General features: G+C 41.0%; 2 protein-coding genes and 2 non-coding genes across 14 annotated transcripts in view; all 4 read right to left on the minus strand.

The window, feature by feature from the left end:
- Positions 1 to 3202, minus strand: part of SUPT16H (SPT16 homolog, facilitates chromatin remodeling subunit) — a 35061-nt gene extending 31859 nt beyond the window's left edge. Inside the window, exon 1 of the mRNA XM_006918324.2 lies at positions 2838 to 3202. Coding sequence (XP_006918386.1) covers positions 2838 to 2903 — 66 coding nt within the window. The 5' untranslated portion in view covers positions 2904 to 3202. The remainder of the gene's footprint in view (positions 1 to 2837) is intronic.
- An 894-nt stretch (positions 3203 to 4096) lies between these two features.
- CHD8 (chromodomain helicase DNA binding protein 8) overlaps positions 4097 to 17612 on the minus strand; it is a 52760-nt gene continuing 39244 nt past the window's right edge. For 8 of the 11 annotated variants that reach the window (XM_015594410.2, XM_025051366.1, XM_015594405.2 and 5 more), the window contains 20 exons: positions 16979 to 17146; positions 16601 to 16780; positions 16339 to 16449; positions 15807 to 16003; positions 15360 to 15559; positions 15099 to 15279; positions 14920 to 15009; positions 14552 to 14655; positions 13371 to 13500; positions 12189 to 12264; positions 11676 to 11730; positions 11291 to 11498; positions 10644 to 10852; positions 9840 to 10559; positions 9468 to 9619; positions 8890 to 9192; positions 7952 to 8065; positions 7580 to 7759; positions 7066 to 7182; positions 4097 to 5080 (listed from right to left, as the gene is read on the minus strand). In XM_015594410.2, the coding sequence (XP_015449896.1) occupies positions 4517 to 5080; positions 7066 to 7182; positions 7580 to 7759; positions 7952 to 8065; positions 8890 to 9192; positions 9468 to 9619; positions 9840 to 10559; positions 10644 to 10852; positions 11291 to 11498; positions 11676 to 11730; positions 12189 to 12264; positions 13371 to 13500; positions 14552 to 14655; positions 14920 to 15009; positions 15099 to 15279; positions 15360 to 15559; positions 15807 to 16003; positions 16339 to 16449; positions 16601 to 16780; positions 16979 to 17146 (4059 nt within the window). In that variant the 3' untranslated portion in view covers positions 4097 to 4516. The remainder of the gene's footprint in view (positions 5081 to 7065; positions 7183 to 7579; positions 7760 to 7951; positions 8066 to 8889; positions 9193 to 9467; positions 9620 to 9839; positions 10560 to 10643; positions 10853 to 11290; positions 11499 to 11675; positions 11731 to 12188; positions 12265 to 13370; positions 13501 to 14551; positions 14656 to 14919; positions 15010 to 15098; positions 15280 to 15359; positions 15560 to 15806; positions 16004 to 16338; positions 16450 to 16600; positions 16781 to 16978; positions 17147 to 17612) is intronic. The other 3 variants (XM_006918325.3, XM_015594413.2, XM_015594409.2) reach the window with 2 other exon arrangements.
- On the minus strand, positions 8264 to 8372 carry LOC112484978. The gene has a single exon (XR_003048321.1). It is a non-coding gene; the product is annotated as a small nucleolar RNA U6-53/MBII-28 (small nucleolar RNA).
- Positions 12811 to 12920, minus strand: LOC112484977. Its single transcript, XR_003048320.1, has one exon. It is a non-coding gene; the product is annotated as a small nucleolar RNA U6-53/MBII-28 (small nucleolar RNA).

Here is a 17612-nt window from a genome sequence, read left to right on the forward strand (position 1 = left end):
AGTGGGTAACCTCCCCCTTCATACCCCATGCAGTACTAACTGTATTACTTGGTTAAAAATAATCAGAATCATGTAAAGGCTGGGAAGCCCTAAATAAGGATTCAGTAAAGTATAAGAAGACAGAGAAACCCACAACCCAGTCTCACCACCCACCACTACCACCTAGTGTTTTCTAATGTGGAAATACACAGGTGCTGCAAACTCTTTTTGTTCTAACTTAAATATGAGGTAGGACTGGACTAGATTCAAAATCCGAGAGTCATAAAACAGTTAATAAGTTCTAGCCACTATGGAGGTCGCCTGTTTTTTCAATTAGCAATAATTAAGCTTCAGATAAAACTTCCTTGGCTACAATACTGTCACTACAGAGCTCCTGTTTCATTTCTGAGCTTATTTTCTCATCTCTAAAATGATACTACTTATTCTGGTATAAGCTTTGTTTTAGAAATTTCTACTCAAACTGTTAATAGTGTGTGATACTGCAACTGTTTTTAGGATATGTTATGAAAATTGTAATTAAGAAATAATACATCTTATTTGCACTAGCCCCATAGTATCTATCTAACCCAAACTCAACTCACAGATGAAATTAGGAGCTAAATTAGCTTCCATTCTTATTAAAAAAAAAAAAAAAGTTTAGTAGTTCTTCAGTTCTCTCCGATTCTATATAGTTGAAGAAAGTTGGAGCTATCTTGTACAATTACAGTTCTGAAAGGCTTATGCTTAAGGGTATCTAAAACTCAAAAGTGGGTGTGGAGCCTAAATTAATTGATGGTTAATTTCTGTCATAACAGATTTCTTTGAAGATTGGAGCTGACAACATATGCTTGGGATTCATAAACAATTAACTACAAGTTATTTTCTCATGTCAATGCCAGTTTTCTTATTAAAAAAGGAAAAAGTGTAAAAGAAAAACAAGTATAGCTCATACCTATATATTTCACTATCTTTCTGGTACAGCTAAGAGGATAATCAACCAGAACTTATCTCAGAAAACTATGATCTCTGCTTAAGCAGATCAGAATGAAAGTACAATAACCTGGAAAGACTGCATATAGAAATTCTACAGGTGGGTTCTGGGCATAGTGATTAAAATTTAGCTATAAAAAAGCAGAAAGTCCATTCCAATAAGATTTTTATAATAATTAGTCACAAATTTTGCTAATGAGTAATTTTTATATTGACTTGGCTCAAACTTTATAACGCCAGGGTCTTATCAACATCTAATTCTCCCTTCACAGATGTCATTAAGTTAAATAAGAGGGCCAAGATAAACTCTGATGATTTTTGAGGAAAAAAAGGGGGGGGCATAACATAACTCTTATGGATTTAAAGACCATCATTTGAAATTAAGTTTGCCGATCTGTCTCAGGCCTCAAGTTTTTCCTAGTTTCATGCTTGTACTTAATTATTATGCAGGGCTCTAACTCTTGGCTTTCATAGATGGTTGAGAGAAGATGAAAAACTCTGAATCACTGAGACTAGAAACAAGCTCCACATCAAAGGAGTATACTTTCAGGGTCTATGGGTGGCAGAGAGGGCGTTTGAGTACCGGTACACTAACACTTACTAATCTTTAGAAAATTAGGGCTCTAAAATTAGGGCTTTTAGAGTTTTTCTAACATGGATCATGTTCAACTTTAAATATGTGACAGTGAGAGCTGTAAAAACACGTGGCAAAAACTAATAAAAATTTTTAAAAATAAAATTTATGTTCAGCACTTGTCTAGCACAGAATCCTTATTTTTGCTTTTCATAAAATGCAACCGAGAATCCGCTTCACTTTCAATTATCTAATGCATTTATCCCCAAAAGAAGAAACATGCACAGGAACCTTTAATGTGAATGGCAGAGAAATGACCAATTTTAATAGCTTGGTTTTTCGTACAGAATCAATTTGAAAAGCAATTTACAATGCTGAAATCAGAATTAAACATTTTTGTCAGGACATTTTTCAGGTTTTAAAAAGTCTTTATTAGCTTTATCTTCCCTGGATGACAGGGTTCAGGGGCGGACTTAAGCTACACAGCTCAGGCTGTACCAGAGGATACAACCAAATGTTTTAATTGATAAATTACTATCATAAAAATAAATTTTAACTGTGGACGTTTTTCAAGCAGCAAACTGCCCATCTTTAAAAAACTGGGAACAGCAACAGCTCTTTTTCTGAACACGTGCCCCGATACTCTATCAAGGAGAAAAACTAATGAGATTTTAGGCATCGCATCGTTTTTTGTATTACTAATGCCTGCAGGTTTTCAGCGTTAGGTTTCTGTGTTAACCACGGCAGGGCCTAGGACGTGAGGCGGTTGCGCGTGAGCAGTATCTTTTTTTAACTCCAGCAAAAGCGCCGCAAAGAATTAATGCAAAGAGCTCGATTCACATCCTCCTAGCCCCTCCATCCATCCTTTACTTAGATGGTTTAATTCTGGCGGGACCGGGGCGGAATACACTGGTTCTGGAAGGACAGAGCGAGTGCGTGGGTGTGTGCGAACACTGCAGGAGGGGGCAGCAAGACGCGATCGCGGAGTGGGAGGGAAAGATGATGCCTCTTCTAGGGCGGGAAGAGACTACGAGAGGTAGCTGTTATGCATGACGGGGGCCGGCACACGCGGAAGATGGTGGTGGCCGCAGGGCAGGGTGATTGCAGGGGATTCCCTGTTGCGGGGACGGGGGCGCTCGGGGTCACCGCGGTGAACAATCCTGGAGCAACTAAAGGGGCGCGACACTGAACCCGGGAATTCCCGACGGAAAGGGAAAAAAGGGCGCCGAGAAACGGGGTTATTATGGGATGGAAGAGAGGGGCTCCCTAGGGAAAATTACGGGATCTCTCTCACCCGCCAATTGCTGTACAGTCTCTTCACTCTCCGGTAATAAGCGTCTTTGTCCAGAGTCACAGCCATAGCCACAGACGCCGCTACTCCTCGGGTCCCGAGAATCACGCGAGGTCCCGGCTCCGCCACCAGCTCTCGGCCCCGGAATCCCGCACTCTCCCAGTGACCCGGAAGTATCGACCTCAACGATGCCCTTTCCGCTTCCGGGTCCCGACAGCTTTTTTTTTTTTTTTTTTAAAAACCTCTTTCGTGAGATTAGGAGAAGAGAGTGTGCAGGAATCAACAAAATGTGCAAAGAATCTAGATTTTCGCGGGGTTTTGTCAATTTAGCAACAACCGCAGGCGAGCTGACGTCATCATGTGACGCTCTGCCCCCGCCCTCTCTGCTGGGCCGCAGTTTCCAGGAGCTCCGTTTTGCCCGAAAGGCTGCGTCTGGGCAATGCTGAGGCGGGAGGCCTGTGGTACCAGCCCCGCCCCTCATAAACTGCTGCGCGAGGGTGGAATGGCCCCCACCCGTCGGCAAAGGAAAGGAAAGCATAAAGAGGGGTATATGGCGTGTGATGGTAGAGGGAAGACTACAGCCGTAACTGGGTACGTTCTCTTCCTAGAAATGGTAGGGAAGCAAAAGCCTCTGCTGATGCAGGGCTGGAAGGATCCTCTATGCCAGGATGCTGGGTTAGGGCTCCGCACCGACACAGCTCAAACCAGGGATAGGAAGCACACCCTCCTGATAAAACTATCCTCTGAGCTATAGGGGAAGTACTTCATCTAGGAAAGGGAAACGAAATGCCCAGGCTTCATCTGAGCGCTGGGATGGTAGGGGAAGGGCTGTAGGAAACAAATGGCTTGAGAGGTTTCGCACAATCCAGTACCCGGGGCCCAAGTCGTGATGGTGCTTTTCCAGTCATTCAGTCTTCTTGCAGCAGTTCACGAAGTGACACCACTTATGGCTTCAGTTAATTCGAAACAAAATGTACGTGGTTCTTGCCAAAATTCATTCTTCTTATTTTTTCTAAGAACTTGAGTTTGAATCTGAAACAATGTTTTGCCTCCTATTTAGCTTAAATCATTCCTTTGCCTTGAGCAAACTGAACAGCCTACACAAATCCTTTAATGGAGTACAGATGACTTCTCTGCCTTTTCCAAGTTAACTTTGCACGAATAGTAATGAACTTTCAGAGAGTGGTGTTGAATTGCCCATCATGAATATCAACTCCTAAAATTAACATTGATACTGGCTTTGAACAACTATAGAACCAGGGAAGAGTGGAAAAGGATTAACTTAAATTTATTAATGCCAAGGGAAGGAAGGTAACAGTTCCTGACCCTCCAGCTGTATCCACAGTTCGGCCAGGAACAGGCTCTGCCAGAGGCCAGGGCCAGCGCTACATAGTCTGTGGTTAATGGAGGTGTCTGGGGAGGGGTGAGCGTCTCAGCTGCTCTAGTCTCCTTTCCTTCCCCAGAAATGAGGAAGTGGTCATGTATTATTTTCGGAGTTCCCCTGCCCACCCAATCTGCTCAAATTTGGAAGCAATCGGGTACAAATTTTCTTTTTCCTTTTCACCTCCTGGAGTCCTGGGTTTCCCCACATCTCCCCTGCCCCTCCCACTTTTCCATAGTCCAAGGGCCGGAGTAAATGAAAATACAGCAGCCACCCAAGTAATGGGGACCATGCTGGGGCTTCAGTCATCAGCATCTTCGCTGGAGTCTGAGTTGGCTGGCATCATAGGATCATCAATGAGTGAGAAGTCCCTTTCTGAGCTATCATAGCCCTGAGATAAATCATCATCATCTTCATCCTCATCGTCCTCGTCCTCCTCAGGTTGCAGTGGTGACAACCTCAAGGCAGTAGCAGAGGTGGTAGTGGCTGGTGAAGAAGGGTAGCCAGTGGCTCTCAGGCCTGGATGGTGATGGTGGTGATGATGGGGGTGGGGGTGGTGGTGGTGGTGATGAAATATGGTGCTGGAGTCTACATGAGGGGATGATGCTGCACCACCCATCACAAACGGCATAAAAGGCAAAGATGCAGAAGTGGCACTGCTGTGACCCAAAGAAGACACAGACTGCAGGCCACTACTGCTGTGCTGGAAGGTATTATGCAGAGATAGGGACCCCGTGCCTCCACCCTGCATCAGGGCCATCATCTTAGAAAGGTCTGGTCGCATCCTACGGGCTCGCTTCTTGCTGTTATCTGGAGCAATAGGCCCTGGCAAAACCCGGTTGAATACAGTTTCGGCATGGTGACTCTGGGAGGAAGGAACAGAAAAAGATAGTAGAAAGAAAGGGAAAAAAAACAGAAGTCAACAAAGTCCTAGCTTGCAAATGCGTTTTTCACTAAATCTATCTTTAGACAGGCAAAACAATGGTAGAGGAGGCCTTACAGAAATGGGGAGGAGCAAATGCTGGACACGGTTGATCAAGTCTGATACTGATTGATACACATGTAAAATTCAGAGTTTTGCTTTATCCATGACTATAATATACGATTACTCGGGCCAACCCCTTCACAAATGCTTAACTTTGTTAATGAGGTACCAATTGTCTGAGTTTAATGCCAGTTTACCCAGTATTGCACTTAGGGGCACTAGAAGGAATAATTTCCAGCCTCAGTGAACTTAACCAAAATTTAGAGTCAGAATGTTTAGAAGAAGTAATTTAAAATTCAGCAGACATGTACATTTTTTATCAATGTGAAAAACTTAACATTAATTTGGTAAGGATCTAGCCATAATCTTTTTGACCTCTCTTGAATTTACCCCACTCTGATGCAATAATGAAGGGTAGGATTGTAAATAACAGTATAGTTGTGAGGCAATTCCTTATCTAAACCTAACACCTAACATGAGAATACACCTTTCTGACTTGGAAAAACAAATATCTCAAAACTCTATGTATACGCTGTAAAAATATTACAACAGCACCTAAACTCCTTGCCGGCCTCAGTAATAAAGTACATAGTGCTGGAAACCCCATCAATTCTGCATTAAAAATTCTGTACCAGTCATATATTATGATTTTTTCTGATTTCCTATGATCCTTTCTTCCTTAGAAGGAAACTGACTATAAAGAAGTAGCAAAAGTACTTGAGATAAAAACAGGTAATGCTATTTTTAGGATTAAAGAAGGAGAAGCCTTTTTTACAGGCTGCTCTATAATGTTAAATTTAAGACAGAGAAGGTACCAGCCTTCTAGCCATCAGCCTCTCATATCAACCATTCTGCTTATTATACTCTTGGTCTCGTGGATGCTAAGAGAGAAAATTAAAACATTCTTCTACAGTAGCAATATTTATATGAAACTACTTTCACCAATATAAAAGTAATAAGCCTCATAAATTCACATCACAAATATATATTATGTGCAAAATAATATTCTCAGAATTTATTAAATGCAAAAGATAAGGTATTGTTCATTTGGAAATCAATTTTGTTAAAAGAAACTACATGGTTTTATATGTATCACATGCATAAAAGGGTGTAAATAAAAGATCAAATGGGAAATGACTAGATAAAGTGGGTTTAGGAGAGTGCTAATCTGTTTTTAAATGAATGCTTACCCAACCAAACCATGATTTATATATGTTTAAAAAATACAACTATTGCCCAAAGTAAGGCAAACACAGCCAAGAGAAACTTTTGCAGTTATGTTTTGCAGTTATGTTTTGTTTATGGGTACTTAATCTACCAAATGCCCTATAACCATGATAAAACAGAAATATTTGACCAAATTGTTATAAGCTATAAAATGTGGTTTCTTGTCCTTTTTCCATTACTGGAATATTATTAGTAAGATTAGTAAGGTTGGGAGACTCCATGACTGTTTACCTTAGTAGGCCTCTAAATCATTTCTAAAACACACAGAATCATAAAACTTTTTGAGATTATCTACTTCAAACCCCTCACTTTTCAGGATGAGAAAACTGAAAGGGTTAAAGGATTTGGTAAAAATCCCTTAGCCAGTAGAAGAACAGGATAAGGCCTTGAATGTTCTAACACATCTTACTAATTTTTATTTTTTAATATGCTTACAGTGTTGAAATTAGTTTTTAGAATTTTATGTCCTTCTAAAGATAACGATGCCACAGGACAATAAAAATACTCTAGTTTCCTTATTGGTGAACTAAAGATAAATTTTCTCAAACATATACTGGGAAAAAAGTAAAGAACATTAAATAATTTCTCCAGTCACATCTAGTGTGGGAACAGAGCAGCAATGCCTCAGTCTCACTCACCTTTTTTCCATTCCTAGAGTTAGCAGCCTGTACTGGTTCCATTCCCAAACAGTTCAATTCTGCCTTATTATTTTTTTTACATCTCTGCCACTTCTGTTTTCTGCGATCCTCCATATACTGCAATAGAAAAATATCAGTTACCCTAGAGAAATAAAAATCATCTCTGGAGTAATTATTATGGTACTAGTGTCTAGTCTGACAGTAAATGCTTATTGTGTGGGTAAACAAAAGATTAGTCCTAGTGGAAAACTGCCATTAAGCAGATCTCTCCAAAACATTTAGGTGTTTATGTAATAGTTTAATAGTAAATATTAGCCTAGCATTTAGTTTAAAAAGTATCTCTGACAATATTTTATTTTGATCCTTACAACTCTGAGGTAGGATGACTGGGTACTACTACTCTTGTTTTGCAGATGCAGAAAAAATGACTTAATATGGCATGCTTCCTTCCTCTCGCACAGCTTAAAAACCAAGGGAATGACTTTAAATCTTGCTGGATGGAAGTGCCACTCACCGCTAGAAATCGGGGATCGACAGCGAACTCTGGATGACCCTGTAACCACATCTCCAGTTCAGCCCGGCGAGGGGCATCCTCACCCACCAGCAAAGTACCATCCACCTTATTGATGACAGGGATCCGGGTCTCCAGGTCCACATCAAGGTGATTAGGCTCTTCCATGCATTCCACCTCCAGCTGCAAACCCAGAATCCACCCCCATGAGCACATACTCTCCTCTGGGGCAAGGAGAGAGGGGGAGCAGAGCCAATGGTAGCCATAAAATAACTCTAACATATTCTAGTCCCTCAACCCAACTGCCTTCATCAATTACTTGGAATAAAAAGATCTTGTCTAATCATCATTTTAAAGACTTTCTCTACCACTCACCTCGACTAGCTTCTTTCTATTCCCCTTCTTCTTATGAAACAGAGGATGTCCATCTCCCATTACTCCATTAGCCATCAACTTGTGCTTCTGGAATGTTAACTTCAATCCTTCCTCCTAGGAAGACAACCCACCCACCCAAGACGTCATATGGCACATGTTTTTATGGTAAAGTTTAAGCTTTGGGTGGCTTGGGGTAAGGGTCATCCTTTGGCTCAATGATATTGAGAAGGCCACCTAACTAAAAGTAGAAATTAGAAAGGTAACAAAACTTAAATACTATTTCTTTAGAAAGATTTCATTTCTTGGCCTAGTGCCCCTCAGGTAGCTTTAAGAGAAGTAGAATTTATCTCAATAACACCCAACACAGGGTAAAACCCCCTATCTGGTGTTTCAGTATTAGCATGGCAACTCATCACAGGGGCAAAACTCCTGATAGTCCCATCACATACTAATTGAAGAAAATTTTCTTGTTGAGTACTTAATGATTAGCTAATAATTTCAACATGAAAAAGTTCAGGAAAAATAAAAATTTCCATCTATAAAATATGTAACACTGATTTAATGTCAGTACGAATAACTCCTTAACTTAATAAAGGCCCATAATACTTAGGTGTCATTTTAACAGCTTTCTCACAATTTGATTTCAATTTTTAAAAACTAGGTTTCTAGAATCTAGAAACAAGCCACCCAAAAGCTTTGTGTCATTTAAATGTCTTTCCAAAATATGGTTTCTTTTAACTAGTTCTCAGGAGATACAAGTCGAGACCCCTTCCTCTACTGCGAAGACGTTTCCTAAATGGATCTTTGTGAGCTCCAATTTTTTTCCTCTCATTTTTAAAGTTAGCTAACCAAATGAGTTTAGTATCCTGTCAGTGAAACTAGTTAGCAAGAACTATAGCCTCCTTCCCCACTTCCCAAAGCCTAAATGCTGAGCTTACATCTTTGATCTGAACCGTAAACTCTTTCTCATCCATGCCTCGGCGAAGTTTGGTAAACTGAGCTGCTGCTGTGGTGACTGCAGACACTTCCTCCTCTGCCATGGAAGCTGCACTGCTACTCCGTGGTGTGGGGACTGGAGAGTCACCATATTCTCCTGGAGTCAATGAGGGACTGTCTAGCAAGTGGTTGCTTGGCCCCAAAATTCCTCCTGTTACCATTTCCTGGCTCCGGCGGCTAGAAGGCCACTTCCCTGAGAGTACAGCCTGGCAGACGAGGTCAATACGGTTTATCAGGACACGATCCTGAGTGGGGAAAAAGAAATCAGTACTGGTTTTAAGGACTGAATAATTGCTATGTAATCCTGTGAAAAACAGTGCCATTATTATAAGGATGGATAAAATCATAAGGCAGAAAAGAGGGAGGTAAAGGTATCAGATTCCTAAGTCAACTGCAAAGAGTTTCATGAAAAAAACAACACTAAACACAATCAAAGAAAACCAGAACCATCTGTTCCTTGTTCCCTGTATATGTCACACTGTATTTCTAGACTCTACATGTCCAGGAATGAGGCTGTTACCTTGGGCCACTCAGAGGCTCTTTGTCTTTCTTGTAGCAGCAGAAGCTCAGGGGTCATTTGTTCTCCATCTTCATTTGGGAACCCATCTTGGGACATAGTGAGGGACAGGAGACTCTCTTCATCATAGAGCTTTGAGTGGGAACGGTCAGCAGCTAGAGATCATACAGGATGTGTGAGCAAAGATGAAATTAGTAATGTTATATAGCAATGGTATTATATGGGTTTTAAAAAAAGACTCAAAGAATAACAGGTTTGTTGTGATAGCACATCAAATCGAAATCCAAATCTCTCTCAGAGAATGCGTTTAGAAGAGAAAGAGCAGGGAGGGGGAAAACAGGGAAGAAGGCCAACAGCCTGTCCACATGCACTCACTTAGCTTCTCTTCCTTCTCGTCCTCACTCTCATCAGTGCTGGAGCTTGAGCTGGATGAGGATGAGGAAGAAGAGGATGATGGTGACAGCTTGCTCAAGTCCAGCTCAGAGTCTGAATCATCCTCATCCTCCAGTTTGACTGGTGGAACACTCCGGGAAACCAGAGGGGAAGGATCAGAGGGGGCTACTCGAATCTCATAGTCTTGTGGGGTTGGTCGGCTCCTGGCCACTACCTCATGCTCTAGCTTTAAAGTCAGACTCTCCAGACTGGGAACCTGGGCAGCTGTCTCCTCAGGTGGCTTTTCAACAGGAGCATCTGGGCGTAGGGACAGCGGTGAGGCAGTGCGCGAGGTATACTGCTGGTGTAGCAGTGGAGTAGAGCAGCGTGACAGGGATGGAGCTGGTGCTCCTGCCTGATGGTTCTGCATATAATTCATACGGGCAGCCAGAAAAGAGAAGTCTGGGTCCTGCATGATGTTGCAGTCTGTTTGGCTCACCCCATGGCGGGCTGCCCCTCGTAGAAGCTCCCCATCATGACGAATGGGCTCCCACCACTTGGGTAATTCGGGACCTGGAGGCTGACATAATGCCAGTCGATCTTCCAAAAGGGGGTGGCATAAAACTTGTTCCCGTAAGCGTCGAAGCAATTCGATACGATAGAGAGTCCGTGATGCCCTCTCCTCAGTGATGGGCTCAATAAACAGATTCGGATCCGGGGGCTCTGCAAGAGAGTGGAAGGAAAAATGAACCAAGAGCTGGCTCTGTTGCCATCCATCCCTGCTCATCCAAGAATCTACAGGCTTACCATCTCCAGCTGCTGGGGGGAGGCGGCATACTTGACGGCACATGGCCACAAAGCCATGGAAGTACTTGGTAAGGCTTTCATCTGTTTTTTTGTCCAGTCGAGCAAAAGTACGGAAGCGATCCCAATGGAACTGCATGGTGTCAGGGTCATACTCCACACCAAAGGTAGACACAACTCGATAGAAATCAGTTTGTTCGCGTCTTGTCCATCTATAAAAGGAAGAGGAATCAGGCAACAGGATCAGGTAACAGTGATCAGAAGAACACTGGGAAACTGGTTATTTCTTAGTGTGGCTTAGAATATCTGAATACACAAAAACTGAAAGTGGGGGGGGGGGGGGAGCACAGAAGACAGCAGAAGAGGTAGTTATAAGAGGCACTCTGTAACATGTAAGAATTTAAAAATCAGCAAGCTAAGGGGGAAAATGATACAAATAACTCAATGAGAATGGATGCATAGGATATCTTCCCTAAGAGATGATTATGCACACAACTGAGGTCTACATGTAGAGGTGTAACAATCATGGTGAAAAAGATGGTCCCTCTGTAGGGAATTCCAAATAAATTCTTCCTAAGATACTTTTCAATATAAGGCCTATAGGTGAAGACAAGCTTACAGCTCAACCCAAATTCCCAGCTATATTTTACCGTTGCTGTTTCTCCCGCCGTGCAATTTCTTTTAGCTTGAAGGCTGCCTCGCAACGCCGCCGTCTCCGGTCCCCACGTTCTGCAGCCTCTATCTTCATCTGTTCTCTCTTGTAGCTGCGCTGATAGGCTGTTACTAGGCGCCGAAGCCTAGCTGTCAGAGCAGAGCCTGGAGGCCAGAATAGATGGCCGGGCTGTTGGGTCACCTGGGCTGTGGGAAGCAAAACAGTATGACCAAGAAGTACAGGAAAGGTAGTAGAGATAATAATACTGGTATTTCAACCCACCCAAAGGCAAAGCTCTCAGAAATCCCAGGATAGGGTAGAATTCAGTTAATAATTCCCCAACCCCAGCACCCCAAATTGTACTAGTTGACCTAGAAATTTACCTTCATCTCCATCAATCACTGAGATCTCCTCATCCATCATCATCAAGGGATCACCCTAGAGAAGGAGATCCACCCCACAGGATGGAGGAAAAAGGGAAAGGGGGGGAGTTGGTACTCTGAAATCACTTTCTCATGTGTGTCCTTCTATGGCACCAAGGGATCAAGAAAAATCGCCAATGAAAGGAATCCTTACAAAAAATTGGAAGCAACCAACTAAAAGAATAAGAAAGTAGAACCTGCAAAGTCAATTTTTATTAATGACTTGAAGATAACAGGACTCAGGAATTTAGTAGTCAAATAATATACTTCACAGTCCACCTTGGTTCCCACCTCCTCCACAAAGCCATCCCTGATTTCCAGCTGGCATTACGATCTTTTCTATTAGTACTTTATATTCCCAAATGGTAATTACTTTCCAGTTTATAAGTTATTCAATATACTTAAGGATTCAGGGAATAGGAGAATATTTAGTTATTTAGTAACAGAAAGTAAACTTAAATGAGGTTTCCTCACCTCATCATCTTGGTCCTTTGGGGGACCCTGGAGTGGTTTATATTCAGGATCTTCACAATCCTTATCAAAGTCAACCCTAAAATTACCAAAGTATGAGAAAATGTTAACAATATATCTTCTTTCACTAAGAGGAACCTAGGATGAAGACAAGGCCAAACATACAATCCAGCATGAAATAGTCTTTTCTTTTATACTAGAACGAATGGCAGGCCAGGTGCTAAGTTTTGAGAAAGTTAGGTACAGCATCCAACAGAACAAAGAGCTGGGAGAAACTGACACTCTAAATAAAGTGCCACTTTAAATTGTTTTAATTTGAAATGAACATGGTCCAGCACACTTCTTTTCTCTTGACAGCCCCTTTTATTTTTTAACCTATTATCCTCCTCTTTCCCAACTATTTACTTTTACTACTTTTTGAATGGTCCACGCCTGCTTATTTTTATTACTTTGCTCTACTGAGCAGAAGGATAATATAATAAATGATTTGTTTAAAATGAATAAATGACCCAATATCCTTTGAGGGTCTATCACTATGCAAAGTGAAGTTGTGGTCATCAAAGAGAAACCTCTCAATCGCAAAGGAGTGGGTGGGTATTCATGAACTAAGCCAACTCTTTCACATGCCCCTCAGGTTTCCATGTGAGAAGTTTTGTTAAACTCACGGACACCCAAACCAGGGCAATACTGCCCTACCTGGTGGCTCAGTATTAGCATGGCAACTCATCATTGAGGCATGTATCCAGGCAGAGTAAATCCTTTATGGGTCAGCCACCATTGGGAGATGACAAACCAGAGCTAAAATTTCCTGAGTCTCTACCCCATAGTGGCATGGAAGAACTGCATGACTATTGTCTTTCAAGAGGACCAGTTATCCTCTCCGCTACTATGGCTGTACAGAAAAACATTGCAAAGAAAACTGAATAAAACATCAAATAAGCCATTTAGGAGTAACATTAATTTTCACCCGTAGTTACATCTTATGGCGACATATGGTTTAAGGCCAGTTTATGGAGTCCTCTCTGCTAGTCCTACTCTTTGTTAAGAATTTATCATTCACGTGTGTAATCACCATTAAGAATCTCAATGGTTCAATTGAGGCTAGTGTTATATCTTAGCACAAGCAACTAACAACCTTCATAGGGAGAACTCGGAGCTTTAAAAGAACTGAAGGTCAATGCTTACCCTTCTACTATGTCAGAGAAATTATCCAACACTCGATGTTCTGCTGCAATAGCTTTGTCATCCGGTCTGCCAGCCTTTTCTAGGAAGCATAAGGCTGGGTCTGCCCTCATAGTATTATATTTTTCATAGCCTAGAGAAAAAGCCATAAATTGAAGAGAATCATGGATTTGTTTTTGCCTTTATGCATACTTTGTATGCCGCTGGAGTAATTAGAGTATATGGGCTACTTTGCTCACAATGCAAAATACAATTTAAATAAAATGGCAATGGATTTACATAGCCAGTTAAATGGTAATCTTTCTATTATTATCATTCTTACCACATAGACGGAGAAACTAAACAAGTTATTTAGGAATAGGTCACACATTTCAAATGAAGGATAAAAAACTTGTACCTGCAAACACACACTGAACTTTTGATGAATGGTGAATGAATGAATGAACACTTCAGGATGTCTGGACTCTTCTAAACCTCTGCCTCACAAGTAAAGCTAAGACCGCACATGCTAATGGTTTTTCTTGTCCCACTGAACTTACCAAAAACATGTGGATCAGTGCTATTACTTATGTTTTAAAGAACTAAACAGAAAAATATTTTTAAAAAAGAACTGATATTCCAATTCACTAAGTTAGTGGGCTGGAACTGAGTGCTCACTGCTCTTAACGCTTGGGATTTATTAGGCAAGATTGAAAAGGAAGTATTCTCCCTTATTATACCCTGTTTCTGTTTCTCATTTAAACACTGTTGTTCATATCTATATCAGAGTGACTGCTGAACATTCAGACAAATGGGATGTTATACAAATAGAACCCTTTCAGCAAGCCACAGAAAAGTCATACAAATTAAACATGGCTAATAGGAGTGAGCATATATTAATTACCTCCCTGATTTGTAGAACTTTAACTTAGATGCCACAAGATACAGATTGGTAATAGTTATTAGAGAATAGATGGGAGACTCCCTACCTCGATATTTAACTACTCATCTGGTCTTTCTTAAATATCTATTTATAGGGATGAACTGCTCTGCTCTGGATATTTAAGAACCAGTTTCCCATTCAAACATAAATTTATTGAAGATCAATCACAGAACTCAGTTATTGGTCTTGAGCATTTTGATAAATGTTCCATCTGTGGACAGATCTACACCAGGAAAGGAATAGACTAAGAGAAGGTACTTACCATGCTTAAAGACACCAATGAGCAGGGACTTGTCAGCCTCACTGTCCCACCATGTTGTTGGAACCTCCAGCTGATCCACTACTGGGAACCATATGTCAATCTCGCTAAAAGTATAAGAGCAGTCACCACAGTAATGAAGAAAATTAAAAATGATAACTCTTGGCAAGATTATTACAAGTATCTTCTTTTACCTATTAATTTAAATGCTCATGCAGCTGCCTATTTCCTTCCACTGGTATCAAGTGTAGAATTAAAGACCTAATATATAAATTTTAATTATCAAGTATACCAAAGATAGTATAAAATAAGTAAGCCAATCTTTTCTTAAATAAAGTAGGGCACGAAAAAAAAATACAGCATAAATTCACCTGGCAATAGCACCCCCTAACACCTTCTCTGCCTGGTCTCCAATCACCTCCTGTCTTAGATAGTACAGCATTCGTACCCGCAACAGCACCCTAGAAGGGAGAGAGAAAGAGCTGGCTCAATTTAGCATAGAAAGTTTGATGTGGAAAATACTTTAATCTTTGCTAAATTCCATCCTTACTTGTTACACTGATGTTTCAAGTGCTTCTTATAACTTTCGTCTTGGAACAGAGTATCAGGATTATATTTCCGGATCCAATCTGCCTTATGGATATCGAAAGTGCTTTGTGACTTTACCTTTTTCCCTTTGCGTCCACGTGGCACAGGAATAGATAGACCTGGGAAAGGGGAGACATTAAAGACTTGGATTGAGAAAACCCCTTGGACCTGAAAAGGATTAGATAACCCACAGAAAGATGAAAAGTAAAAAGCTGATAATTACCTGAATGATTCTGCAATTCTTTTGTCTTGCCATTTTCAGCAGGGCTAATCAAGTCCCAGATGAAGCCTTTGATATTTTCATCCCCACGATAGTGTAGAAGACAGTAAACGAGGATGGCTCTGCAAATTGTCTCCACATCTCGTTCAGTCATGCGTCGCTTGAAGCGTCCATGAGACAAGATATCTCGCCACCGTCCCCAACTAGAAAAACAGAAAAGGAAATTATATTACTCTTTTCTTGGGGACTCTAATTCAATGATATTCTCCAGTCTCCCAGAATTACATATCCCAAAAGGTGAGAGAAAAACAGATCTTGGGAAAATATGGTAACAGAGAAAGTAGAATCAAGTTTTTCCCATTATCTCCTATTTGAAATCTTATTTGAAAGGCAACAAGGTGTCTTTCAGGATGGAGATGCACTACTTCCGATGGCAAAGTGGGTTCTTACCCATATACTAATAGGTGCTTTTCCACCCGAAAGCAGTCAGTGCGCCCATAGGTATGATGACGGTCATGTCGGCGAGAGCGTGGCCGCTCGTCGTCTTCACTTTCCAAATCAGAGAATTCCACCAGGTCATCATCTTTCAGAGTGCTGAAGTGGCGGGTCTGTTTTCGTACTCTAGGTGTGTCAATCACCAAGTTATTCTATGCAAAGAACAGAAGAATAAGTAACTTTCTTCAAAATATGATCATGGGAAAGGAATTTAGACAATTATGGATTGAAACAGCCTTGCAAGTAACATTTATAGACACTGAGTTTTTAGGATATGCAAAATAAGGGACTCAGGAAGCAAAATTAAGTGGCAGATATCTAAGTAGTTTCCTGGGGTCTACTAAGTAGGAAGTTTTTATAACAGCCCTTATATATAATAAACCATCATAAACCAAAGTCAGCATCTAAGAATCAGAGCAGCTATAAAGACTCTTGAAAGAACTATGTCATCTACCATATTTCCTCCCCAAAGGAAAAGGAAGTGTACCTTGCTATTGAGTAGATCCATGTCCAAATCAGCCTTTTTGGCCCACTTTTGCCAAAAGTTGGGGTCATCCAGAGAAATATCTGTCCTGTTTTCAGAAGCAACAAAGCTTGCCTAATGAGGAACAAAGGAACAGAGTAAAGTTGAGTGTAATACTTTTCTGAGCAATGGGAATTCAGTATAAACATTTAAACAATATATTTAAATTTTAGAAATTTCTGTCTTTATCTCTACTTCTCTAGCATCTGGCACAGATAGAACATACCTTGGCAAAGGTAGAGCCCTTTCCTTCAGACTCAATGGTGATGGTTGTGGTTCGTCTTAACAAGATCTGGTCAATATCCTCTTCACAAAACTTGGAGCCCTCATCGTCCTCCTCCATTATGGCTGCATATGCTCCTTTTCGTAAGAGATCTTCAATCTCTTTCTTGGAGAACTGCTGGATCTACAAAATCCAATAGAAAGATGAAAAGACTACCATGAGCTTATTATCTAACCATACCATAATATCTTAATTTGTTATAAGAAATAAAAATTGAGATTCGAAACAAAGTGGTCATATTCCAGTGCAAAAATAGCTGTCTCTCACTGTCAATATGACCTGCTATGCTATGAACATTATCTATAGACCAAGAGGACTCACTCCAGTAATGTTGCCATCCCGACCACTCATGGACTGAAGCACAGCCTTATCCAATCCCAGCTTCAGACTAGCCTTATCAAACATCTCTCTTTCATAAGAATTCCGAGTAATGAGACGGTACACCTTCACAGCTTTGCTCTGCCCAATTCGATGACATCGTGCCTGGGCCTAATTAAAAAACAAACAATGGTAGGAAACGGCAAAGTTAACATAAAATTGGTAGGGGAAGATAGAGGATAAGAGGGGACTCAGAATACCAATTCATATCTATGAAGCAGCTACGACATCAACTCAAAACCAAAAGTCTATTTCAAAATTTCAAAATGAAATTACTGTCCCATCACATAGACCAGGTGTTGGCACACTACAGTCTGCACGGCTACCTGTTTCTGAAAATAAAGTTTACTGGAACACAGCCCCACCCATTCATTTACATATTGTCTATGGCTGCTTTTGTGCTATAAAAGCAGAGGTGAGCACTTACAACAGAGATTGTATAATCCACAAAGCCTAAATCATTTATTGTCTGTGGTCCTTTCCAGAAAGAGTTTGCTGACCTCTGGTCTAGATTGCCACCGCTAAGTCAACAATTCCATACTCTCTGTAGGACAATCCTTTCTGAGACTCTGAGCCT

This window comes from Pteropus alecto, unplaced genomic scaffold (assembly GCF_000325575.1).
Source record: "Pteropus alecto unplaced genomic scaffold, ASM32557v1 scaffold1197, whole genome shotgun sequence".
In the NCBI taxonomy this organism is placed as follows: Eukaryota; Metazoa; Chordata; class Mammalia; order Chiroptera; family Pteropodidae; genus Pteropus; species Pteropus alecto.